Genomic DNA, 25,272 nt, shown 5'->3' with positions numbered 1-25,272 from the left:
AGTTCTACAAGAGGCCTCCGAGAAAACCTCCTATTCAGCCAATGAGAAAAGGTATCAGAAGAGGGACCTGGGTTCCCAAGGTTGCCCCCCCTCCCGGAGTATTTCCTGGGGGGGGTTATCTCTGTACCTCTTCCTTCCGCTTCTGGAAGTAGGATTTTGCCTCTGGCTGTTCTGAACAGCATGGTGGTCAGTATTGAATATAGAATGGGTGAGTGAGACCCTGAAGGTCTCTCTTCTAGCCCAGTCTGGGCACCTAGTGCCCATGGTCACTGCCTTCAGGGATCGAGCAAGCTTTTCTTTGCATGGTCCCAACTCTGCCCATGAGCCCAGAAGGGGAACTCTTCCCTCTAGAAACTGCCCCCACCTCGAGTTAAAAAGAAAAAAAGATTGCAAAGACCTAAATGGAATGACCTACAGGGAAAGCAGAGACTGACCCTGAGACCTGCAAAGAGAAGGCATGGACGTCTTTGTAATAGCTCTCTCTCTCTCTCTCTCTCTCTCTCTCTCTCTCTCTCTCTCTCTCTCTCTGTGTGTGTGTGTGTGTGTGTGAGAGAGAGAGACAGAGAGAGAGAGAGAGAGAGCGAGAGCGCATGTGTGTACCCTCGCCTGTGTCTGCCTGTGTGTGTCCTCCATTAGGGCAGGAAAGCCAACTGGGCGAGCATGTATCCTAAAGGGATAGGTGGAAGCCTGTAGTTGTGATCTCTTTGGAGGAGGCATCTCTCATCCCTTCTGGCAGGCGCCTCGGTGAACTTGTGCCCAGAGCAGCCTCTCACCCTCATCTGAAGATAGTGGAGTGGTGGTCGAACCTTCGGGGCAGCGGAGGCATTAATTCTGATGGCTTTTGTCCTGGCCGTAAGCAGTGGTGTTGGAATTTTGTGACACTCAAAGGTGTGGGAGCCCTCCTGGGGGCTCCTCCAGATAATTTTTTCCTGGGAGAGAGTCTTTTGTGATCTCAGCCCCCAGCCTGCCTCTGCTGCATATTTCTGTATGTGCAGTAAATCCCACCCAGTTACATTCGTCCTCCCATACTAGCAGGAGCCAGAATTCAGCCCTCAAAATCCCAGAAGTGCCTTGGATTTCCAACAAGTTCCAAGCATAATGACATTAGGAAGTCACAGTGCCTAACCTAAGGTCCCCATGGATGGAGCTGCTGTCCTGAAAGAAGCCGAGGTGGGATAGGAAACAGCTAAGGTCACTGAGATACGGGGACCAGCCCTGCCCTAGGTTTCTCTGTGCTGTTGTGATAGGAAAACCAGTGGGGCAAACACAACAGGGAAGTCTGAAGATACGGGAGGTTCTTGCCTCCTGGATGGCCGGGAATCTTTTTGCCAAGCCCAGGAGCCAAGGATCCACTCTTCAGGATCACAAATGTACCATGCACAGCTCCCCCCCACTTTCCTGCTGTCCACCTTGCTCTGAGACCCCCCCACAGCTGACATATACTCTATATAAGTACATTCCATTACAGCCAGCTTTAGCAGAAATAGGAGATGGGACCCAAAATCTATTTGTAGGCTCTGAAAAAAATTTACTAGAAAAGGGAGGGTTCTTTAGAAGAATCTCTCCTCACCCACCGCAGCCAACTTCTCAAAGAGCAAAAGATGAGAGATGAAGAAACTAGAGGTGAGGGTCCTGCATCATGAGAGCAGCAACTGGGGGCCTTCACCTGCCTTCCTCTCCAAAGAGGTGCATGAAGTGGGTGGATTAGAACTTAGCCCCAGAGCAGGGCTGTCCCAGGTGCAGTAAGAGGTACCCACACCCAGCCATCCCTAACCAGGCTGCATGCAGGCAGAGGGGCAGCACACACAGGGCATCTGTGCACACACACCTGCGGGCACATAGACCGCCCGTGCTCCTGCAAGAACATGCAAGCACATGCATGCACACATGAGCACACGTTGCTGAGTACAACCCCTAAGAGGCGCACACGCCTCCGCGCAGTGCCTCCCGGAGATGCGCTCTCAGTAGCGGTGTTTCTAGCCAAAGGTTGTGGCGAGGGTATCCCGGCCAAGGCAACTTGGGCAAACCCTGGGGGCGGCACCCGCTGCACATTCTGGTCAACCTCCCCTTAAGAAAGAAAAAAAAAAAACCCGCCCGCGGAGGAGGCGGATGTAGGGGCGGCCTGTCCAATGGCAGCTGCGCGCTTCGGGAGACTTGGAGACTTGAGCCAGAGTGAGCGACAGAGCCCGTTCGCACAGACAGACGGACAGAGAACCAGACAGCCGCTAAGGAGCGCCCACTGTCCTCCGCCGGGCCCCCGCCCCGAACTCCAGCCTCAGCGCCCGCTGCTGCCACAGATACAGCACGATGCGCGGTCCTGGCGTCGAGACACGAGCGACCACTGTCCCCCGGTCCCCGAGCCCTGGCTCCTAGCGCCCAGCGCTGCTGCCCTGCATCAGGGAGGGTCGCGGAGACCCTAGCCTCGGTTGGCGCAGGAGCCCTGCGGGTGGGGCCTGTCCAGCCCAGCCAGGCGCGCCGGCCCATCATGCTCCTCCTGTCGCCGCGCAGCGCGCTGGTCTCCGTCTATTGCCCGCAGATCTTTCTCCTTCTGTCCAGCGGCAGCTACCTGTGAGTGCCGCGGGTGGCGGGTAGGGTGGATGGGAAGGGAGCCCCTAGCCACTACTGCTGTAGGAGGGAGGGCGGGGGAGGTGGCAAGAGGGTCCCCGGGTGGGGCGCTGGGAGCCCTGCGTGCAGCACAGAAACTGGTTTTAGGTCACTTTGCTGGCTTAAGCCGCCGCGGTAGAACACCTGGGAGTGCAGCTGTAGCAATGAAAATTTTACCTTAGGGGACAGAGAAAAGGTGACCTAAGAGGGATCCGACTGCCTTGCATATTAGGCTGTGTGCACTGAGCGCCAGGGTCAGAGCTAGCCAGTCAGAGCGAAGATTTCCTTCGCGTCCCAGTAGGATCCTGAATTAGCGGAAGATCTTCTCCCTAGGCCATATTAACCCACGCGGCGCGTACGGCCGTGCCACACTAAGGAGAACTACACGCACAGATCTGCTTCCCAACACGCACAGTGGCAGACACGTGCATGCTGCGCCCCACCAAATAGCGCATCCAGGTTGTCCCCCAGGTCTCTGGTCACTCGCGCCATCCTGCCGCGCCTGAAGGCCTTGGCCTCTGTTCTGCTGGACGCCTCTCCTGGAGGCGGGGAAGGCGCGCACTGTGCACGCTCAGGTCGCAGAGCGCCCAGGTATCAAGGCCGGGAGAGTGCGCTTGTGTGTGGGGTAGGGCAGCGCCCACCAGGCTACGGGAAGCTGGGGCAGGGCCCAAGGCGGCCCTGAGAGCCGAGGGGGCGCGTCCGCACAGCGGTGGCTTCGCCCGGTTCCTAATGGGACGCATATGCTCTGGCCTCCGATTTAAAAAGAAGTTTGATTTATGGAACCGCCGTTTGGGGGAATTGAAGCTGGATGCTACTGATTAAACCTCAGAGCCAGCGCTCCCTCTCCCTCTCCTCCCCTCCCCCGCCCCCTCCTTAACACGCGGGCCACGTCCGGGGTCGCCTAACGCGGCCTGAGGCGGCAGCCGCTTTCCCGCTCCCTGCACCACCCCCTCCCCGCCCCGCGGCCACAGTCCTGATAAATTGCCCCGCCCCCACCCCTTTTAATAAAGACGCGGCCAATTTCTCCTCCAGCTCCTAGGAAATTACTATCCTACCAGTTTTCCTTCTATAAATAGTCGCGCATCTTGAAACAAAAGTTCGCAACCGCAGCCAGATGCTGCGAGGCCCGCGGTTTCCCCGGCTGTGGAACATAATTACAAGGTCCGGGCAGAGGGAGCGCTCCAGGCCCGGCGGGCAGCCCTGGCTGCGGAGGCATCGCCTGGGGTGGGGAGTAGCAGGCCTCCCGGGGCAGGGCTCAGGGCCCGTGGGCACCGCCTGATCAGTGGGGACCTGGCCAAGAGAATCCTGCTTCTGTAATCCTTCCTTGAAATGGATCAACCAAGGACTCCCAATGCTACTGGTTCTGAAGTCCCTTTCCCCGATCCTGGCCACCCCAGTCTTAAGCCTTGCTGAAGAGCCTGCAGCTACTCTGTCTGAGAAATCATTTGGGGAAGCTAGCAGCTGAGGTTTGGTATTCCTGGGGAGGTGTCCAGGGGTGGAGACCAGGAGTTGGGTCTGAGAGAAGAAGATGGATTGATTGGCCACACAGCAATTGCAAGGTTCCTTGGCAATGGTAGCCAGTCTACCTCCGAGGCCCCCAGTTTTCTCCTGGAGGGCTCTCTCCAGCTTTGTGGTGATCTTCAGCGTCTGTATCCACCATGGGTTTCTTCCTGACTACACTGCCACTCTGGGGGTTGAAGTTCTTTTAAAGGAACAGCTTCTCAAGTGTATCCAGGCCCGGGCTGGGGCCAGCATGAGTGGTGGTGGTGGTAGCTGCGGGGAGAGGGAGTGGAGAGTTAGGCAGACCAGGTTCCTTTCTTCAGCACTAACTAGTCCTGTCTGGTGTTCAGCCATGAGGGGTACAAAGAAAGAACCTGCTTGGTTCATCATAAGCCCTGTTCCTGAGAGAGAGGGGGGCAGGCCTAGTGATTGTAGTACTGGGCCATCCTCACCTTGCTGGGTATCACAGGGTTGGCTGTATAAGATGCCTAGGAATGAAGCTACCTCTATGCCCAGAATGAAAGCATGGCGTGCTAACCCCCCGCCCCGGTTTAGGCACCCCTAAACTGAAGAAGTCTGCTGACAGTGGAAGGTGGTAGGGGTCAGTGTGAGCCACCCCCCCCCCTTTCTAACACTGCAGGAATGTCCCAGAGGATGCCACAGCGAGGAGGGGCCCTGAGTGGAGGCTGTGTTCTGTTCCAGAGAACTTTCCAGAAGGCATCCATCCCATTGCTGGGATCGCACACACTGGCCAACAGTTGATCCTGCCCCCTTTCAACTGGGCTGTTCTCTCAGCTCCCCATGCTGGGCTATCATGCGGACATAGTGAATCCCAGACACATGCCTGGGTCCCTGCCGCTGATCACATTGGACGGGTGTGCTGGCCTGGAAGGGCCCCATAAGACTCCAAGTGTGACCCAGCTGGGAGAACATCTCTGGCCACCACTACCCATGTTGTAGAGTGGGGACCAAGTGTAGAAGCAGCAAGGGACCAAGGGAAGGCAAATGGGAGCTGAGGCCACAAGCAGCATTTGGAGTGCTGGGTCAGCTGGTGTGAGGGCCTGGCCCAACCCTGGAGCCAGAACCAGCCTGGACTACTGTAAGGGCAGGTCCTTTCCGGTCTTGGCCTCCCTGGCCTAGATGTGGTAGTTGGCTGTGATGACCCCCCCATGGCTTCCGGTATAGCCTGTCATGGTAACCGCCTGCTCTGGGGAGCTGTGAGTCATGGGTGACAGGATGGTTACTCACCGACCACCTGGCTTGGGGGTGCAGAGGGTGCTCACCACTGTCCTCCCCAGGCCCCGGCAGGCCTCTTCCTGGCTCCTGTTGTGGCTTTGCCGGTGGTGCTGACCACAGTCCTAAAAGCCCTGTGGCCATGACCCTTGGTGAGATGGGCGCTGAATCAGGCTGCTCCTGTGGCATCCCAGTCGGGAGGGGGGGCAGTGTAAGTCACAGGACTTCAACATGGACGGGTCACCTGAAGGGTGGTATCGGTCCGGGCCCAGGTCTCCTCACCAGTCACAGGGCAACAAAGCTCAGGACGGGCCCAGTTGTCTCTCGGTTTGGAAGCATGTGACCCCCCCCCCCCATAGGACATTGGTACAACAGCCTTAGAACTAGAACACCCGAGGACAACTTAACTCCCAGGAAACCTGCCAGCTGGAGCCCCTGTAACCACAGAAAGCCACCCCAAACCCACTGTGGTATTAGGACTTACCAGCTGAGAGGGGAGGGAGGTACAGTCTGGAATGGACTTTCCCCAGCTCCTGTGTGTGCAGAGGACTTCGCTTCTTTGGGCTTTGGCTGTGGGGGAAACTGGAGGGTGAGGCTCTTTCTAACCTGGTATCCTTGGAGTCCTGGAGACCATGAGGCATGCCAAATCTGAGTTCTCATCCTCGGGCCACCTCTTCCTGTCTGACTGTATCCTGACCTTAACTAACACCTCTGCTCAGGGAGACTCTGTGGAGCTCACACAAACCTCATGGCGTGGCCTGGAGCACTCAGAAGATTCAGGGCCAGTGCTCAGTTCAGATCCTGATGTTAGGGGTAGTTCAGTGGACAGGTGACTCTTGGATAGCATGGGCTCATGGTGTGTGTGGGGGGGGGGTGGCCTCTAGTGACACAGAGGGAGATGTGGAGGCAGAGTCAGGAGGGCCTGGTGTACTCTCTAGGTGTCTCAGGGGGCTTCCTGCAGATGGATCTAAACAGGATATTTAGAGGGGTGGAAAGAAGTCTTAAGTCAGACTAGGTGAGATCACAGCAGAGTCCTGAATGGGCAATCATGGCTGTCAAACACATCCAGGGGTCCCCGTGGAAATGGAGAGGCAGACACAGTACTGGGGTCCTCAGAGATGAGCTCACCCAGACTCCATGCCATCACCTTGCCTCCCTGGCTCTAACCCCCACATGGCTCTCCCGCGGTGGCCCATCCCAGAGGGGCGAGGTGGCACTGCCAGCTGTCACCAGGGCGATGAGGCAGGTGATCACCGTGAAGGGAGATGTCTAAAAATGATGCTTCCTGCTGTTTCTCCTCTGGCGCTCTCCTGCGAGCCTCCAAGCCTCAGGCTGGCCTGGAAGGGCACGTGGACCAGGGTTCTGTTGCTGCAGGTGTCCTGGTGGACATGGATGCCCTGCTGGGGTGTGAGCCAGTGTTCTGAGCAGGGATGGAAACTAATATTTTGGACCCAGGTTGCTCCAGAGCCGGGCCCCTCTGTGCAGCCCAAAGCCAGCCTACTAACCTCTCCGTCTCCCAGGCAGGTGAAACAGCTTCAGCAGGCTCCCTGGAGGCCTCCATTTTGCACAGTCCTGAGTCCGGCTGGGATAGGGCTCAGCTCCCCTCCCAAGGGGACAAGAGGCTGGCGCCCTCCCTTGTCAGATGAAACCCCGGCCCAGGGCTCCCTCAGCCTGATGAAAGGGTCATTGTGTAGTACAGGCCGCCCGCTGTCCAAGGACAAAACGGCCGTTTGTCCTCTCTCCTTGGTGTGGGGCTGGGGGCCTCCCCTCAGGCTGGCCGATGGGTGGGGGTGGGTACAGGTGCACTCCAGGCTCCCTCTCTTTCCTTGTCTTCCAGCTCAGTCTGCCCCTCCCCCCAGCTCCCCTACCCACCCAGGGTCACCTTGCCCTTGAGTCAGTCTCCCCAGACTTGGGCCAGGCTTGCTGCTGTCTGAGAGACAGTGAGGTTTCTGGTCCTGGGGGCATCCAAGTAGATGTAAGCCTGACACCAGGGAATCTGACAAAAGGCTCTGCTGGACCAGGAAGTCTGGCGCTCTGGGCACGTGGTGTAAGCAGTTAGGTGTGCGGCTGAAACGGCTGTACCCTGTACCGGTGCAGATGTGCTGCAACCGTGGCCGAGACTGGGAGTAGACGATGCTAACATGCGGTGGCCCCTATGTGGCCATGGCAACTATCGTAGCGAGGTTTTATATTACGGTGATAAACACCATAACCAAAAGCAACTTGGGGGAGGAAACGGTTTATTTGGCTTACGTCTCCCAGATCTGTCTATTGAGGGAAACCAAGGCAAGACCTGTACTCAGGAACCAAAGCAGAAGCCATGGAGGAGTGCTGCTTACTGGCTTGCTCCTCGTGGCTTGCTCAGCCTTTCTTAGAGTACCTAAGACCGCTCCCTGTAGGGTAGACCCTCCCTTTTCTATCCTTAATCACAGACTTGCCTACAGGCTATTCTTATAGAGGCGTTTCTCAACAAAGAGTCCCTTTGCTTGGATGACCCTAGCCCGTATCAAGTTGATGTAAATATTAGCCAGTACTACAGCTATTGGTTGTGAAGCTTCCCCAGAGCTGGAGCAGGGCTGGCGACAGCAAGCAGTCACCCAGGTAGGCACATAGAACATAGGTGGGGGAGAAGCCAGAACCCCTGAGAATCCCATCAGCTGATACTTCAATCACCTTCCAGAACCCTCTGCCTTGGTGGTCAAAAGTCTGCCACCAAACCCAGGTGAAGCTGCTACATGTGGCCAGGGTTCCTGGGAGGCAGAGGGAGGTCGGAGTCCAGATTACTCTCAGTAGCAGTTTGTTGGATGTAAAACTGACTTTAAATGCCCTTTCGGGGTTGGACTTAGGACTGCACACCTGTTATCCTAGCACTCGAGGCTGAGAAAGGAGGATCGCAAGTTTAAAGCCAGCCTGGCTCTCATACTGAGGCCTGTCCTAGATGAAAGTCTTCAGAGTGAGAATGGACCAGCTGTCTTGTTGACTCCAGACTGGAAGCACAGGTCCCAGGTTTCATGGTCCCAGGTTTCACAGTCCCAGGTTTCACAGTCCCAGGTTTCACGGTTTCCAGAAGGCCCTCTCCTGGGAGTCTGGCATGACCAGTCTGCCTGGAGTCTGCTCTTGAGTCTCTTTCCTCCCTGACTGCTGGCACGGGGGCTAAACCAAGCCACCTCTAGCATAGGAATGTGAGGGCGGGGCAGTCAAGGCCAGGCGTGTCTCTGGTCAGGGCATCTGGGGCTGGATTTGAACCCAGAGACTGGTTGGGCGGGTAGGTTATGTGGAGAGAGCATGAGTCAGGGCCTGACCAGTCTAGATGCTCTTTATCTTGCCAGAGTTCTGGGACAGAGCTGCGTGGCTTGAGGGACCCCAGGGGCACAGCCCTCAAGATGGCCAGAGAGTGTGGTACCTGTGGTGGGGGCTCCTGGCCCTGCCTGAGGTTCTGTGTTGCTTTTCCGCCATCTTTGCAGTAGAGTACTGGCGGTGACTCCACCTGAGGGAAGTCCTCCTTTTGTGCAATGGCCCCACCTGAGGAGCAGCAGAGGTTGAAAGGCCAGTGTTGCCCTCTGGCAGTTTGCAGATCAGCGTTTCCTTCTGGACTCCTCACAGAGCAGTGCAGGGGCAGGGTGTGTGGGCAGGACTAAAGCCGTCTTCCCATGTGCCCTCCGAGGTGGGGATTCCTGTAACGGGAAGGAGCAGGGTAGCCACAGCTGCTGTGGGAGGGTATCAGGGAGGCCGAGGCAAAGCACTAGGCTTTATCTGTGCCAAGCTGCTGTTCAGCCTTGGATAAAACACTGCCCTTCATTGAGCCTCCTCTGGAAAATGGGAAGAGTGAACTCCTAGCCAGGCTGGCCACTAGGATTGAGTGGCACCTTTCTCAGGGCATTTGATCAGAGGCAATTGGCTGGGGAGGCCACTGAGGTCATGGAGAAAGTCAGAAGGTGAAGGACCAGGGAGCAGAGCCCAGGGGTCTTCTGACTCAGACAGGTTCCCAGCTATGATGGTAGCAGATGGTAGGGCTGGGTCTTGTTCCTGGCTGAGGCTCACACTGTCCTGGGTGCTGTGTGGCCAGCAGGCCCCATCCTCTCTAGGTTCTGTCTCTCATCTTACGCTGGGTAAGAGCTCAGCCCTGCCCTGAGGTCTGTGTAAGAGATGGCGACTCACTGACCTCTGTGTGTGGGACTTGGTCCCCAAACTTACAGCTCAGAATATGCTCAGAGTGTCCCAGGAAGTGCTGGCTCAGCCATCCAGCGTTGAGACTCCCAAACTGGCGGTAGGCCAGTGGGGCCTGCCAGCTCCCTCCCACCTTTTACACCCACCTGTCCATCTGTCGCTAGGTCTCAGGTCTGTGTCTTGGCCAGCCATGCCTCAGGGCACTCCGTATCACATAGGTTGTATAGTCAGTGCCATTCTGGACTGACGGGGGGTGGGGGGAACCTCTCAGCTCCAGTTGGGCTTCAGCCACCTCAGGGGCCCTGGCATTTCTGGATATGAGGATCTACATCTGTACTGTGGGAATCAAAGAGAAAAGCTAGGGCTCAGGCCAGAGAGATGTCTCCTCAGCCCCTGCGCCGGACTTGGCACACATGGCCATGCTAGGAGCAAGAATAAAGTAGGGCTTCCTGGAGGTGAAGGAGTGAGCTGGGTATGGAGTCCTGTTTGACTGCTGGCGGGGCAAGGTGCCCTTCCCTGGGCAAAGACTTGGTCCGTTAGGGTCAGGACCTGGCATGTTATGGGGGACCTCGTGCGCCAGGAGAGGTCCTGAGATTTCTGAAGAGGCTTTACAGTGACCCCTATAAGAGCTCTGTGGATCCATCAGCCCCCTTGGCCCCTCTGCTCATTCCTGTGTGTGCCACTCTGTGGCTGTGGCTTTCCCATCTCCAGCAGGCCTGCTCACCGCCCGCTTTCTCCCAGACTGCTTTCTTTCTCTCCAGGGTGGGGTCCCGGGATGCCTGGATGGAATGCCAGCTATGTGGAAGGGTGGGAAAGCCTTTAGCAGAATCTCTACTCTCTTGCCTGGGAACACCAGGAGCAGCTGAGTGGATCAGTGGCCTGGAAAGATGGGAGCCGGTGGGAGGGGCTGCCTCAGGGGACTCAATCATATTGGGCTGTTCTCTCTCCTGACAGATAGGTAGACTGAGGCCCAGGTTGGTCAGAAAGGGTCAGAGACTGAGCAGAACTGGACCCTAGTCCCCATAGCCACAGAGGCCCTCTTTAGGATCTAGCCTCGGGTACCCTGGTTTTCACCTGAGCCCCTTGATATTCAAATGGGAAACTGAGGCCCAGGCAGGTCAGGGAGGGGCTTTAGGATGGCTGAATTCCCAAGCAGAGCCCTAGAAGTACAAACCCTCAGCCCTTTCCAGTCCCTGGGTACCTCCAGGCCCTTCTAGGTTTCTTTCAATCTGTTTTTCCTTCTGTAAGTTTAGGCTTTAAGGTCCACTGTGAGGAGCCACTGTGGGGATGGGTAGAACAGTAGGCACCCGAACTGGGTGGGTGACTCTTGTGGCTCTGTGGCTCTGGGTGCAGGCTCTGTGTCAGGCATGCTAAAGGGCCAGTTGGATGGCCAGGCTGGACCTACCCTCTGGCATTCCCTCCACGGCCTCACCTGGGTCCAGGTACTTCCTTCTGAGACGGTGCACACCTGCAGCCCCAGAACTTTGAGGTCTAAGCAGGAGGATCAGAAGTTCATTGTCACCCTTGTCTACTTCGTGGTTTTGAGATTAGCCTGGGCTCCATGAGACCCTGAAAGAGAGAAATGGGGAGGGAGGGAGGAAGAGAAACAGAGCACAGCTCTAGAGCGGGGTTACCAGCAGAGGACAAGAGACTGAAGGAGGACCAGAGGGAGGACAGGTGACCTTGGCACCGGTCATGTTCTGCTCTGACCACTTCTGTCCTAAAGACTTGCCTAGTGGCCTGGGTGGCCTCTCTCCGGTCAGTCTTACCTAATTCAGAGCGTAGCTAATGCTGTGTGTCGGGAGACTCTGATCTGGGGGCCAGTCTACACTAGGGAGACAGTCCTATTCCCACTTACCTGGCAAGAACATTGAGGTTCCTCTAGTCCTGTCTCCCAAGCCCCCCCTCCCCCAGGACACACCTGCCCACCCGAGGGAGAGCTCAGCGCCACCCTCCAGGGGATTTGCTCAGTTACTTCCTGGATGAGTGGACCCAGGCCCGCCTTCCTGGCCGATCATAGATAATTAGAACATTCCTCAAATATTTTGCCGGAGGATGCCCAAGAAGGAAGAATTACAAAGCACCCTCGGCCAGGAGCGTGGGCTGGAGTTGTTGAGCAGCTGGGCAGCTGGGCAGCTGGCCGGGCCAAGTCTTGGGGGCCCAGAGGGGAGCTCGACCAGCCTTTCCCTACCTTCTGAAGTTGGGACCAGGGCAGGAAGGCATGAGGAATGGGCGTTTCAAAGCCAGGGGCCATTTTTGGACTGATCAGTTACCTGGCAGGGATGGGAAATACGTGCTCTGAGCACTCAGCAGCCGGCGAGAGGCAGAACCTGTTGCAAATGGCCTTTGGAAAAAGGACTTAGGGTCACATACTGAGTCCAGGGACCCCACGGGGGCTGGAAGATGCGATGTCAATGAGGAGGTGTATCCACAGTGGGAGAGCAGTTGGGAAAGTGGGGTACAGCAGGAGGGTGAGGAGAGAGGCCCAATGCTGGTGCCACGGGGTAGGTGGGAGAGAGCAGAGAAGGTTGCTAAGGAGGCTGCGTCTGAGGCTGGGAGGGCTGGGCCAGGTCCTGAGATGGGGCAGGTTGAGTGTCCTGCAGACAGGGCCCGGGGCTAAGCCAGGAGCTGGAGCATGTAAGGGTTGTGGGACAAGAGGGTTAAGGGGCCTGTCCCGGGGGAGTTTCTTAACAGGCACCCGCTTCTCAGAGAGGAGTGCCCAGGTCCCTGAGTGTCCAGGCCAGGGTGGATTCAGTTCCAGTTCTAAACTGGATCCTGTGCCAGCCTTTCCATTCCATGACTTCCATCCTGTGTGTTTGTCCCAGCCCAGCAGCCTGGGGGCAGCCTGGTCCCACGTGGAAAGGGCTCAGGCCAGAGAGAAGAGCCCTGCAGAGGTCACTGCTGTTGTGGAACCATTTGCTCTTGTGTGTAGAGATTTAAAGGGGATTCTGGGGTGAAAAGGCCTGGCTCCATGGCCACCTTAGGACACATCCGGGGATTTTGGAGGTGGCTGGAGGCTTCCTCTGAGTGAGAGAGACGGCTTCATCACAGTCTCCTCTGCAGCTAGCAATAACACCATTCCTCTCTGGCCCTTTCTGTGGAAGGGGACAAGGTAAATTGGTGTGATTTTCATGGACCCGTGACTTCCCTACAGCTATCGCTTGCCCCGCTACACTGAGGGTGTCCCACGTTTCACTCAGCTGGGCATGTGAGCCGCGAGTCAGGTCACTGCCTTGTGAGGGGCCCCTGGTGTGTGTCAGTGCATCTGAGATGCCTGGTGGAAGGCCTTCATCCTCTCAAACATCTTCATCCATTCTCCCACTGAGGTGTGGGGCAGTGGGCGGGGCTGCATTCCCTGCTTCTTGCCTGCCTGCCGGCCTAGGAAGCCAAGCCCTCTGGGCCTCTGGGGGAAGAGAATAACAATTGGTATCCCATTTGGCCCCCCGAAGTTTTCCCATCGGAACATTAAGTGGGCCTTGAGTTCAGCCTAGGCACAGTAGGTCTTCTCTGACTTAAACATTTTAAAACTCGGCCAGCATGAAGGATTTAGGTTCAATTCCCCCCCCCCCCCCCCCCCCGGGACCGGCTTTGGAGGGTGTCTTTCCTGAAGGAAACAGGAGTGTTCTCCATACCAAATAAGGAAAACACCATCTCAGTCCTGGGTCTAGGGAGCGCTCTTTCCCTAGCCTTTACTTTGAGCTGGTGCTGGAGAGAGGGTACTTGGAGGAGACCCCAGGGTGAAGCCTGGCCTGAAGAAGGGATCTGGCCCTCCCCAACTCATGGCCACAGCTCATCTGGTGATTGGTTGGTCTCCGTATTGTCTGGGGTCCCTGATACTACTTTCCCTTGGTTCTCAGACCGTGAGGGAGCTGACTAGATTGGAGGGAGGAAAAGCCTGAGGGTGGCCCTTTGGGTGGGCATGGAGCCCACAGTGGGCACTCACTGCTTCCGGTTCCCACTGGAGGTGTGGGGCACTGCTCATCCCAGAGGGACTGGTGGAGCCAGGAATGCATCAGCCATGTGTGTCCAGTGAAGGACCGAGTGACCCCAGTCTCAGGCCTGCAGGATACAGGTGACCCCCCACGTGCTAGCTGTGGTGTGGGTACATGTGTATGTGCCAAAGCGAGGCTTCTGACAGGTGTCCAGGATGCTCTCACATCCCTCTACTGAGGAGGAAACTGGAATGTGGAGAGGTTAGGGAGTGTGTCTGAGCCTTCCCATTCAGCCTTGAAGAGGCATTGTCAGGGTTCCCACAGAGCTTGTCGGCACCGGAATTTGTGGCTCTAGCCACTGTGTTAGAGGACTGGGCATAGGTAGCCTGTATCTACCACTGGGCAGTGCCAACAAGGTTGAGATCTCCTCTGCCCTTTACTCCTCCTTCAAGCCCCTTGTCACGAAGGCAGTCCCACCCCCTTAAGCTTCTGGAAAGTGGAAGGGTCATCCTGTTGTCCAGGGCAGTGTCCCTTGTCACAGTGCCAGATTGTCAAAGCTGGGCAACCCAAGACTCAGGTCCCCCTGGTGGCCTCTCCTGTGAGCCTGGAGGTCTTGTCTACAGCTCCTCTGAGCTGTTGCTAGGAGCCTGATCCAGGCCAGAGGTGAGGAAGGTTTGTAGGCTCACAGTGTGGCCCACTGTTCCTGGCACTTCGCCCATGTCCTAAGGCCCATGAGCCGTTTGAGGGACAAGCCCAGAACAGAATAGTTCCACGGAAAAAGTCAACCACGCAGGCACACAACCCCTGCCACAGGCTTCTCTGCTCACAGGCCACCCTGGTCTGGTCACTTGGACACCTGAGCAGGCAGCTGCTGGCTGAAAAGAGGGTTTTCCCAATGTGGGATGAGAGCCGGGGCCCACCTGCAGGGTGGCCTGCTGAGGATGCCAGGCAAGCTCGCATCCCACTGCCAATATCCTCGGCAAGGCCCCACACGCCACCAGTCTCCTGCTGGCACAGGTTACTTCGTCTTTAGAATTTCAGCCATGGTTTCTCACTCATGGGCTCTGCCTGCAGCCCCCTACCCTGTCCCAAAGATTTGGATCGGCCAGGGTCTAACCTGCACTAGGAGCCTGGGATCTGATCAGTCAGTGCCAGGGGCCAGGGGCTAGGGTATGGAAAATTGCAACCAGATCTCTACACTACAAGCACAGATGAATGAATGAGGGCTTTTTCAGCAAGAAGGCAGCTCAGATTGGGCTTTGATAATAAACCCCAAACTGGGGTAGGCCAATAGGGTGGCAGTCTCCTATGACCCCAAGTAAAGGGGCCAGGGTGGGATTATAGAGTGAATTCAAGGTCAACATGGGTTACAGGGTGAGACCCTGTCCCCCTGCCCTGTAAAAAGATGGAAGAGATGACTCAGCGGATAATGATGCTTCACCAAACCTGACACGAGTTGGGTCCTCAGGACCCGTATGGTGAAAAGAGAGAAAGGACTCTCGTGAATTGCCCTGTGATTTCCACACATGTTCTGTGGCACACCCACACACATACAAGCACTAAATAAATAATAATATCTTTGGAAAAAGAAAGGAAGGAGGCCTGGTCCCCAGCCCCACTCTCTGGTTCACCAAGTCTACATGGTTTCCCAATGCACAGTTCAGCCTCCACCCCTGAGCCCTGAAAGAGGAGTGCTGACTCCGAGTGGGACTGGAGGCCTCCCAGTGCTCCCTGAGCACTCGTCCCCACCCCTGCCAAGCAGAGTCCTTGCAGGGTTGGGGTGAGGGAGACTCCACAGAGGCTAGCCTCAGGAGAGTGTTGGGTACTGTCAGTGGGACTCCGACTAGCACAAAGGAAGACAAGTTTGATGTCCTCTTCAAATTGTGATGGTACCTGGTCACTTAGGCTGTGCTCCCGAGAGCCTATGATGCATACACTGGTAATAGTGTGTGGGCAGAAACTGGGTTGAGGGGCTGGAATTCTCGTCCTGACAGCTCCAACACCCACATTTGGTGAAAGCCGACTTCCGGTGGGTCCTTTGTATTGAAGTCTGTAGAGTCCTGGGAATTGCAGGTTGTTTTAAAAAAAAAAAACATTGAGAGACCCAGCAAATGAGATTTATTGCTCTGTCCATTTTAAAGCACAGAACGATGACATTTCGTGTTTTCATAGCCCCACGACCACCAGTCTACATAGCTCCAATCACCCAGATGGGAATTCCACAATTACTCAGCAGGCAGACTCTGTCCCCTCCCCCTCCCCTGTTTTCTGTCTCTGTGGGTTTACCCATTCTAGACATTACCTTTAAATGGACTCAGGTGACACCTGGGATTCCATGTCTGCCTTCTTTCTCATGGCATAATGTTTTTTGAACTTTTCCCATACTGGGGCATTCCTTTTTATGGCTGAATAATATTCCATGGCATGGGCATACCACATTTTGTTTTCAGCCACTCAGTCGTCGATGGAGAATTGAGTTATTTCCATCCTTTGGCTACTGTGAATAGTGTTGCTGGGAGCATGTATACAGAAGGTTTTGTTTCAACACCTGTCTTCAATTCTTTTGGATCTATGCCAAAACATGGAATTTCCGGGCAGCTTTGTGTGTGACTTTTAACTTTCTGCCAGATTGCTGCCCACAGCGACTGTGGTGCGGCAGGAGGACCCTGCTCCTCTACCTCCTCATCTGCAATTGGTGCTTTGCAGCCTCTCAGTTTTGCTCACAGGGATCCTGGTGGGTGTGCAGTGTTTCGCATTCCTGGAAGGATGGGCGAGGTCACATCTCCCTGTATATGCTGCTTGCTTCTCCTGTGTCTCTGTGGGAACACGTCAAATCCTTTGCAAAACGGGGTTGTTGTCTGGCTGCTGAATTCCAATAGTGGTTTCCTGTATGCTTCTCAGGCATCTAGTCTACTTGTTCATTTACTCAGGCATCCTATGGGAGCTGAAGAGGGCCCTTCCTCAGCAGGTCACTCTTGGGCCCCAAATTCAACTGGGACTTGGCACTGTTCTTGAGGCACCTTCCTCTTGGAGGTGGCATAAAAACAGTAACATCGGGGCAAGCAGGACTGGCATTTAGACTCTCAGAACACGTGCCCACTGTTCCCCTCCTCAATGCCAGGGCTTGTGGAAGGGAGAAGCAGTTTTCCAGGTGGAGCCAGAGAGGAAGGACAGCATGCTAAAAGAGGGATATGTGGACACAGTCAAGGTGGACAGCAGAGGCAGAAGGGAGCGATCATCAGAGCGAGCCCCTAGGCTTATATTTTTAGGCAGAGGCAATGGGGAGCTACGGATGAATATTGATCAGGGGGAGTGGCAAGGTCAGATCTGGGTGGACAAGGGAGCTGCCTGTAGGTGAGAAAGTAGGCCTGGGGCCACTGCAATGGTTTCTTGCTTCCCATAGTTCACCCTGTGTCCCCTTAAAGTCCCCACGGCTTAGCCTGTTGACGTGGGTAGGCAGTTGAGGCTTTGAGATCCAAGCCTATTGGAGGAATTTGGGATCAAGGAGCGCCCTTGAGGTCTGGTCCCAAAGTGACTGCTTTGCCGTGGTGGTGCCCGGTGGAGTTCTCATCCATCTCGTTTCCCTGGCTAGGTTTCCGAGGATTCTACAGTTACTTTGGGCTAGATTCCCCAGATTCCAGCCCGCTCCCAGTTCCACCCGCCCAGATGCCCTTCCTCAACGCCAGCCTGGGGCGTGTTCACCCCATTGTGTCACAGGAGACCCAGGGGGGGCTCTTGGCCAGATTAACAGGTAGAGCAGGTGGGCGGGTCACAGAGATTGAGTGTCACCGAGGTTGCGGCACATGCTGGGGACTCAGGCCACATGGGGACTGCCCAGCTGCCTGGGGAGTGTGGTAGCCTGGAAAAACACAGAGTTCTCAACAAACAGGCAGTGGGCAGAGAAGGGCCCCCATTTTTCCAAGGGCCTAGGGCCTAGTTGTCAACTTTGGGGACCCCTGGGAATTCCTCTTCACCATTGCTCCCACTCTGTTTTTATCATCATCATCATCATTTGGTTTTTCAAGAAAGCGTTTCTGTGAGTAGCTCTGGCTATCCCGGAACTTGCTCTGTAGACCAGGCTGGCCTCGAACTCACAGAGATCCGCCTGCCTCTGCCTCCCAAGTGCTGGGATTAAAGGCATTTGTGCCACCACTGCCCAGCTCAGACTGTTGTTTTAAAGCCGGAGACTTTTTTGTCATTTTTGAGACAGGGCCACCTATTGCCCAGACTGACTCCAAACTTAAAGTAGCTGATAGTGGTCTTGAACTCCTGATTCTCCTGCCTTCACTTGCAGCGTGCTGAGATCACAGGCATGAGCCGCCACATGTAGTTTATGTGTTACTGTATTTTTAGCCTTGGGCTTTGTGCATGGAAGGACAAATCACCACTAACTGAGCCTGAGCCCTGACCATTAACCCAAATAGTAGCTCTCTGCTTCCTCTTGATGCTCCTTCTCTGAGTACCTAGAACCAAAAAGATCAGTAAAATGGCTGTGGCAAACCTTTAGCGATTCTTCAGGAGGTCAGAGAATCGCCAGATGACCCAGGAAGTCCATCCCCAGGAGTAGGTGCTCAAAAGATCGAAAACTCAGACAGTGACAGACGTGTACACCTTCACAGCCGCCGCTGAGAGGTGGGGCCTGGTATCTATCCATGGGGAGTGGATCAGCCAGTGAGGGCCCCTTGTGCGGATGGAATATTATTCAGCCTTTAAAAGGAACGAGGCACCCATGTGTGCTGCGGCTCGGATAAACTTTGAAAGCATTTATTTCACTGAGTGGAAGAAATCCGGCCCCAAAGACCACATGTATTGTAAGATTCCACAGACTGTCCGAGCGAGCGGCAGCCCCGTGGGAACAGAGACAGATTAGTGGCTGCCGGGGGCTGGGAGAGGAGGGGCTGGGAGTGTCTGCTCGTGGGTACAGAGTTTCCTTTGGGGATGCTGAGAAAAGCTTGGAACTTGATAGAGGCGGAGGTTGTACAATACCATGTGTGTGCTAAAGGCCACGGGGCTGTACATTTTTAAATGGTTAATGTTATGTTATGTGAATTTCCCCTCATTACAAAAACAAACAACTGTGTTGATAATACTCCAAGCTCACAGTGAACTTGGCAAGAGGCTTCCTCCTTGGGAGTTGCCAGGAGTCATTACAAAGGCAGCCATAGGCTCTGAGCCCAGCCCAGCACACAGTAGGTGCTTACCTCCTGTCAGATCCTGTCTGTTCCCAGCGCACCCCCTCATGTAGAAGTGGGGGGAGGCCCTATTTCAGGTGTGTCTGTTTGCATGCTGGGGTCAGCAGGTGTTTACACCCATTCTCTGAATGTGAGGCTTAGGCTCAGAGTGTCTCCTCAAGGTCACACACAGGTAGGAGCTGGAGGTTGCCTTCTTCGGGCTCAGAAGGAGGAGATAGGAAAGCCCAGTGGTCTGGGAGTTGGGAGTGCCTCTCCAAAACCACCGGGGACTGTGCCAAGGCTGTCAGATCCCAGGTGGGTCTGTGGTTCTAACACTTCCAGGGCTGGTGGGGTTCAGCGGAGGGAGTGTTGGGTGCCAGTGGGGGACAGCAGACTACCTGAGGGGTTCTCAACCCCCATCTTCTCTCTGCCTCCACAGAGCACTGTCGTCCGTGGTGGCCCTGGGAGCCAACATCATCTGCAACAAGATTCCTGGCCTGGCCCCACGGCAGCGTGCCATCTGCCAGAGCCGACCCGATGCCATCATTGTGATCGGGGAGGGGGCGCAGATGGGCATCAATGAATGCCAGCACCAGTTCCGATTCGGCCGCTGGAACTGCTCCGCCCTGGGCGAGAAGACCGTCTTCGGGCAAGAGCTCCGAGTAGGTAAGGGTGTCTCTGGGCCTGTGGGCTGGGGGCCAGGTCACCCACCAACCAACCCAAGTCCAGGCCAGACAGCCCACACAGCCTGTGTGTATGGATGAGCATCCTAGCTCTGGGCTGTGGGGTGGGGGCACAGGGACCCATGTAGACAGGAGCAGAGGCTAGGGAGTCAATGCAGTGAGTGGGCCCATTCTGCATCAAGTATCCAGGCCCCTCCTCTGCTTTCTGTGGCTGCCATGTGGAAAGCAGGGAGACTGTGTGAGGCTTTGGACAGGAGCTGAGTTCTGCAGCTCACCCAGGGAGGACCATGAGATGCCACCTGCTCCGTGCTGAGGGATTCCAGCAGAAGAACCTACAGGATGCTCAGGTGTGATAGCTACGGCCCTGCAGGAAGGATGCCTCACGCTTGGGTGGGTCTGGGCGAAACACGCGTGATCTTCCATTGAAGACAGGGATCATGTCAGTTGGGGTAGCTGCTGGTGGCACAGCCCTTGGGGTGGCATGGTGGCGCCTGCCCTTGAAGTACTGCATGAGCAATATGGTGCCCATTTCACAGATAGGGAAGCCCAGGAAGGACCCCACTCAGGGTTAGAAAGAGGCTTAAAAGAAGTTTCCAGAAAGTATCTAGATCTTTATCCAGCTATGTGATCTTGGCTGTGTCTCTCAGGACTATTCTGAGCTTCAGTTTTCTTATTTGTAGTGTGAACTCTAGCCTGTAGGCTCTTGTCTGGGTTTCAATGCCCAATGTCAGTAGGTGTTCAATAAATGCTGTGAACAGCATGTGGACAGGGACAGTGACTCTGGCTTCCCTGGAGACTATCTCTAGGTCAGATGGGAGAACAGTCCAAGGCTTGTTGGCTGCCTAGTCTTCAGGCCCACAGTGTCCCCTGTACCCCAGAGGACTGCAGCTGCCACAGAGCCCCGGCAGGAGCCGGCTCTACAGGGCTGCAAATGCCAGCGTGGGGCTGGGGTGGTGTAGGGGAAAACTCCCGCGGGCCCCTTTGTGGTGAGCAGCCTGTGGGTGGCACCTAGTGCAGCCAGGAGCGTGGCACCGCCTCCTCCCTGGGGCTCTGCCACCCAAGTGCAGCTCACTCCCTCCAGGTGCCAGCTGGGGGGATGGTGGGGAGGGCAATAGTGGGCAGAGGTACCCGCCTTGTGTGGCTTCCCACCCACTTCCCCAGGTGCCGTGTTTGGAGGCATCTGTGAGCACAGGGAAGAAGTGGACGTTGTAAGGTCATCTGCTGTCACTTAGCTTGCCCAGGGTGCAGACCCCGAGTCTTGTGACGCCTCATCTGGCATTCAGGGCAAGCCTCAGAGAAATGGGGGCTTGAACTTCGGGAGCACAAGACACAGGGAGAGAGACACGTGACGGCCCCGAGCCTTGCCCAGTATGCCAGTGACTCTCTTGTCCTCTCAGGAGCAATGCTGTCTTGCTCCCCCTGCCCCCCCCCCAGTCGTCCCCTTACCTCAATGTCACCTTCTGAAGAACTTCAAAGCTTGTCCTCAGGAAGTGGCCTTGGACCCACCAGCAGTCAGGAAGGGCACAGCTCTGTCCACAGAAGGAGGCCACTGAGGGAGTGCTGCCCTGTGTGTCCCTCCTGCTCCTTGTACCCTCGGGGCCCAGGCTGCTAATGTCGCTGTTGTTCAAGAGTTTGTATTTCTCCATGTGTGCCCCCTGCTCTTGAGAGAACTGTTCCTGCCTCAGGTGCTTCTCCTAGGGAGAGCCTGCGCATGAAGAACTTCAGGAACACTTCGGAGTCCTCAGCAGACTCGCTCATGCCCAGCCCACTGCTGTTGGCGTCCACACAGCTCCTTGTCCAGGTCATTAGTGACCTGTGTTGCTGACTGTTCCCATTCCTTGGCTTGCATCTGGACTCATCAACTTGGATTCTCTCCTGCCTCTAGCTGTTCCTTGCCCTGCCCTAGATAAGGTCCTGCCCCCAGGCACACGTGGATGGCTGTCTTCACAGTTACCCCGGCAGCTCGTTGTCGCCTGATGCTCTGAGTCTCACTGGTCCACGGACACTTTGGCTCTTCTGCATGGCATCCGGCTCCTCAGATGTACTGTCCCCAGCTCCCCCTACCCACCTGACCGTCTGGAGTCATTTCTACTCCCTAGCCCTCTACCCCTTCGTTCCTGCTGGGATCTCTTCTCTGACCCTTCCCTGGAAGCTCTGAATGTCCTCTGGCCTCCACAGTCCCATTTACTGGGTCAGACGGAGGCCACCCTGTGTCCATTTCTTTCTGCTCTGTGGGTCGAGGTCTAGCTTAGTACACCAAAGGATCTGGGTTCGATTCCCCAGCACCTCCTAAGCTAAGGTGCTGCAGTAGGGCCCTGTCACACCCACTTTTGCCAGCTACTGGCCCATCTAGTCTGTATGAGCCAGTTTCAAATCCATTGCCAGCAACAAAAAACAGTAGTGTTTAATCTTTGCTGTAGCTGTCTGCTGCCCTAAGGTAAGGTTACCTTCCTAGCCCAGAGCCCCTCACCTTGATTTTCTCCCACCAGAGACCCCCAGCCCCATTTGACTTTTCTGTCTGCCCAAGTAGGCCAGATCCCTTCCTGTCTCGTTTTGCAGCCTGAAAGGCCTCTCCCTCTGCTATACTCTTTATAGCTCATCTCCCTCCCTCTTGGGGGGCTTTTCCACACCCTCAAGTTGGGTCAGCCTCTGCCTGTCCCTAGCCCTTCCTGCCCTGGGATGGGCAGGCTTTCTGGAGCCCAGCCTGGGTCTTGCTGCCCTGCCTTAGCCTCCTGTAGCTTCCTGCTGCACTCAAGCAGGGCAGCTCTGGTCACAGGCCGAGCTGATGGAGCAGGGGCGGGAACCGCAGGGGCTTTGCCTATATATTCTCAGTGGCTGAAAGTCAGGATCAACAAGCAGGCTGTACTGTGAACAGGCTGCTTTGAGAGGCTTGCTGGGTGCCTGGATACACCGGGAAGCCCCGCTGCGGGCTGCCCTTTCTTGGGAGCGACCTCTCAAGCTGGGCCAATTAATGATTGTCCCCAGAGGCGCAATGGTCTAAACGGTGGGAGAGCCCCCTTTAGGCCTTGCCTATGGCCTTGGGCCAGCCCTAAAACTTAAATGTGAAACCCCCTGAAGACAGAAAAGCCCCTCAGCAAAGTCCCACTCCTTCCCCAGTATGTTTGCAGTGACTTGGATACCTCCATGGCCAGGACACTCATCAGTACTCCCATGCTGATCACGACACTGGTCTTGTCCGGCACAATGATAGTGCTGGTGGCTTTTGTTCTTTTGAGAGGGTCAAGACAGTCTTCAGATTCCCTACGGCTGACATGGTGTTTCATGTTTGGTGCCCTCTGGCCTGACCAGTACTGTTCCCACAGGGCTCCAGGGAGGATGGCAGCCCAGGGCTCTTCCGTTGACTGAGAATGAACTTGGAGGTGATGCCTTTTCAGTACAGCCCAGCTGTGCCCTGAGATGGGAGGGGGGGACAGAGGTGAGGCGTGAGAGTGTATGTGTGGGGCGCCTGTATATTCCAGGGAAGCCTGCTAGAAATGTGGGTTCCCTTGCAAGGGTAAGAGCTGCTAACAGTCACCGTCACCAAGCCAGGACTTCCATCGAAGTCTTCCCTCTAGGAGAGCCTAGGGAAGGAGACCAAGAGGACAGAATATGCCAAAGCCCCGAGGCCAGGAAGCAGAAAGTGTGTTTTTGGAGCACAGATGCTTTGTGGGGGCAAGCTGAGGTGGCAGTGTGGGAGAGTTGAGGCTGAAGGGTGCAGAAAGACAGATGGAATGCCATGAGCCCCCCAAAGAGCTCAGAGCATCAGGAAGATTGTGAGCATGCCTGATCCCCAGTTCCTCCTGAGCCCAAAGCCCCTGACCCGCTAACCTGGCCCCGACTGGGCTCTGTAGTCCCCAGCCCCAGCATGCAGCGTTCCGCCCTTCATGTGCTGGTCTCAGACATGACCAGGCATAAGGGCCGCCCCTAATCTGCGCTCACGTGAGCAGACCACGGCTGACTCCTGCTGGTTTTCTGAGTGAGATTTTTTATGGGGACAGTGTCCTATAGCAAAGTTCCCCCTGCCTGCCGTCGCCCATGTTACATCAGGAGAGCAGCTGAGGCCCTTGGGGAGGGGGTAGGTTGACCCCTTTTTGGTCACCTGAGAATGGAGGGTCCTTGGGGAGGGAGGGTGGCTCCTCAGCACGTGTACTGGTTGCCGTTTCAGGGCATTGCACACAGGCTTCTGTAGGGCAGGGAACACTGTCCCCAGAAGGTCACTGACTGCCTGATGGTTGTAGGCCTCTGCTGGCAGGTGTGCTTCCACTGAGTGCAGAGCCGTGTAAGACACAGGAGGGCTTAGACCCCAGAAGTAAGCGTCCTTTTAGCCAGTGGTCTATTAGAATGATGCTGTTTGGAAATATTGGCTAAGTAAAAGATCACCCATATTGACATCCCGTGTTATTTATGGGCATTATGGGTCAAGGCAATGTGAGGGACGGTGGTTGCCGTTATCAGCCCCTATGGTGGTTCAGTGTGCTGGCATTAAACACCTGCAGTCTGCCAGGCCAGGGTCCTGCCTAGGGATGAGACAAGAGCTCACTCTCTTTTCAGTTTGAAGATTTGTGTAGAGGTAAGAGGTCTCCAGTGGTTGACTGCTTTGCTTCTCTGATCTTTTAATGTGAGCCCCAGTATCTGTCTCTGGGTTTTTATTATTGGTGCTACAGTGGCAGGCCTAGAAGGACCCTAGCCTTGAGGTCTTCGGACACCTGGTCTAAGAATCTCATACTACTGTTCCATTGAACCAATACCAGGGCCAGTCAAGGTAGCGGAACAGACATTTCTTATGTGTAGGATTCTGGTTACTGGGACTCGGGGGACAGTCAGGAGCTTGAAAGTCAGTTGCTGTCTTGGGATGTGATGGGGTCCCAGACTAGTACCTGGACTCCACCCCTCGTTGGAAGGTAGCTCACAGATGGGAGGGCTGCTCCCAGAAGACCATTGTCACTGAGCTCCGCAGCATTAAGCAGCTGGGTGTGGTGGCCTGGGCTATCCTTCAGCCCCTCAGAGGCCATCTGGAACTTGTCCAGGATTGGAGTTTTTACCTTGTCAGGCCCTGTCTGGAGCATAGTCAGGCAGGGCTGGGAGGAGAGATCTTTCCTGGGCCAGTGGCCTAGCTCACCCAGGTGACGTTTAAGATAGCCTCATGTCCTTGGGACCTCCGTTTCCCCTACTGTGTCAGGAGGGGCTGAGGTCAAAACCCCACTTCTCCCCCAGAGCATTGGGTGGCTTTTGTCAGTAACCCTAAGGGAGGGAGAAGTGGAGGTGGCTAGCGCTGTCCCAAGGCAACATGAATGAGAGACCATGGCTGTCCAGGGGCCTTCTGCCTTCCCTCAGAACCTCAACACAGACCCCTTATGTCCCCGGTTGTATAGCCAGGTCCTCTCCTCTGAGCCCAGTGCCCCCAAGTGGGGGCACTATCTACAGGGCTGCACAGCAGCATGTGCGGGCCACCCTGGGTCGGAACAAAAGCCTGGGGCGCAGGCAGGCCTGCATGTTCGGACCTGGCAGGCCTTCCCCTGCTGCTCTGTTTATGACAACGGCAGAGAGGAGCTTAGAGTGGAGTGGAGACACTGACTCAGCCAAGCCGGGTGGGGCCGGGTGGGGTGGGAGCCAGAAGGGACCAAGGGACACAGAGAGATAGAGAAGGACAGATAGGCACATGGAAACACACACACACACACACACACACACACACACACACGCCATATGCGTCTAGACAAATGCATCTGTACACGCTCATAGATGCATACTTGTACAAACACACATTCACGGACTTCCACACAGGTATATACCTACATATACATGGAAGCAGGCACACAAACAGTATACATCTCTGTGCATATAGACACACGCGTGCACATGCATGTGCACGCACACACACACACATATACATATGCACACTCCTCACTCATACAGCACCTATGCAGGCCCAGGGTCACTGAGCTCCTCAGGGTCACTGAGACCGTCTCTGAGAGGGTGATA

At 55.7% G+C, this 25,272-nt stretch overlaps 1 protein-coding gene across 2 annotated transcripts in view; it reads left to right on the top strand.

Annotated features, from left to right (window-relative positions):
• The window catches only part of Wnt7b (Wnt family member 7B), a 44,020-nt gene that overhangs the window by 2,008 nt on the left and 16,740 nt on the right, over positions 1 to 25,272 (top strand). Inside the window, exons 1-2 of one of the 2 annotated variants that reach the window (XM_048444935.3) lie at positions 2,018 to 2,568; positions 19,047 to 19,273. In XM_048444935.3, the coding sequence (XP_048300892.1) occupies positions 2,486 to 2,568; positions 19,047 to 19,273 (310 nt within the window). In that variant the 5' untranslated portion in view covers positions 2,018 to 2,485. Of the gene's footprint in view, positions 1 to 2,017; positions 2,569 to 19,046; positions 19,274 to 25,272 lie in introns of those variants that run through there. The other variant, XM_085678541.2, reaches the window with a different exon arrangement.

The sequence above is a fragment of the Myodes glareolus genome, chromosome 19, assembly GCF_982192425.1.
Source record: "Myodes glareolus chromosome 19, mMyoGla1.1, whole genome shotgun sequence".
Taxonomy (NCBI): Eukaryota; Metazoa; Chordata; class Mammalia; order Rodentia; family Cricetidae; genus Myodes; species Myodes glareolus.
The sequence above is the reverse complement of the archived record's forward strand: the minus strand, read 5'-3'. Positions and strand labels throughout refer to the sequence as shown.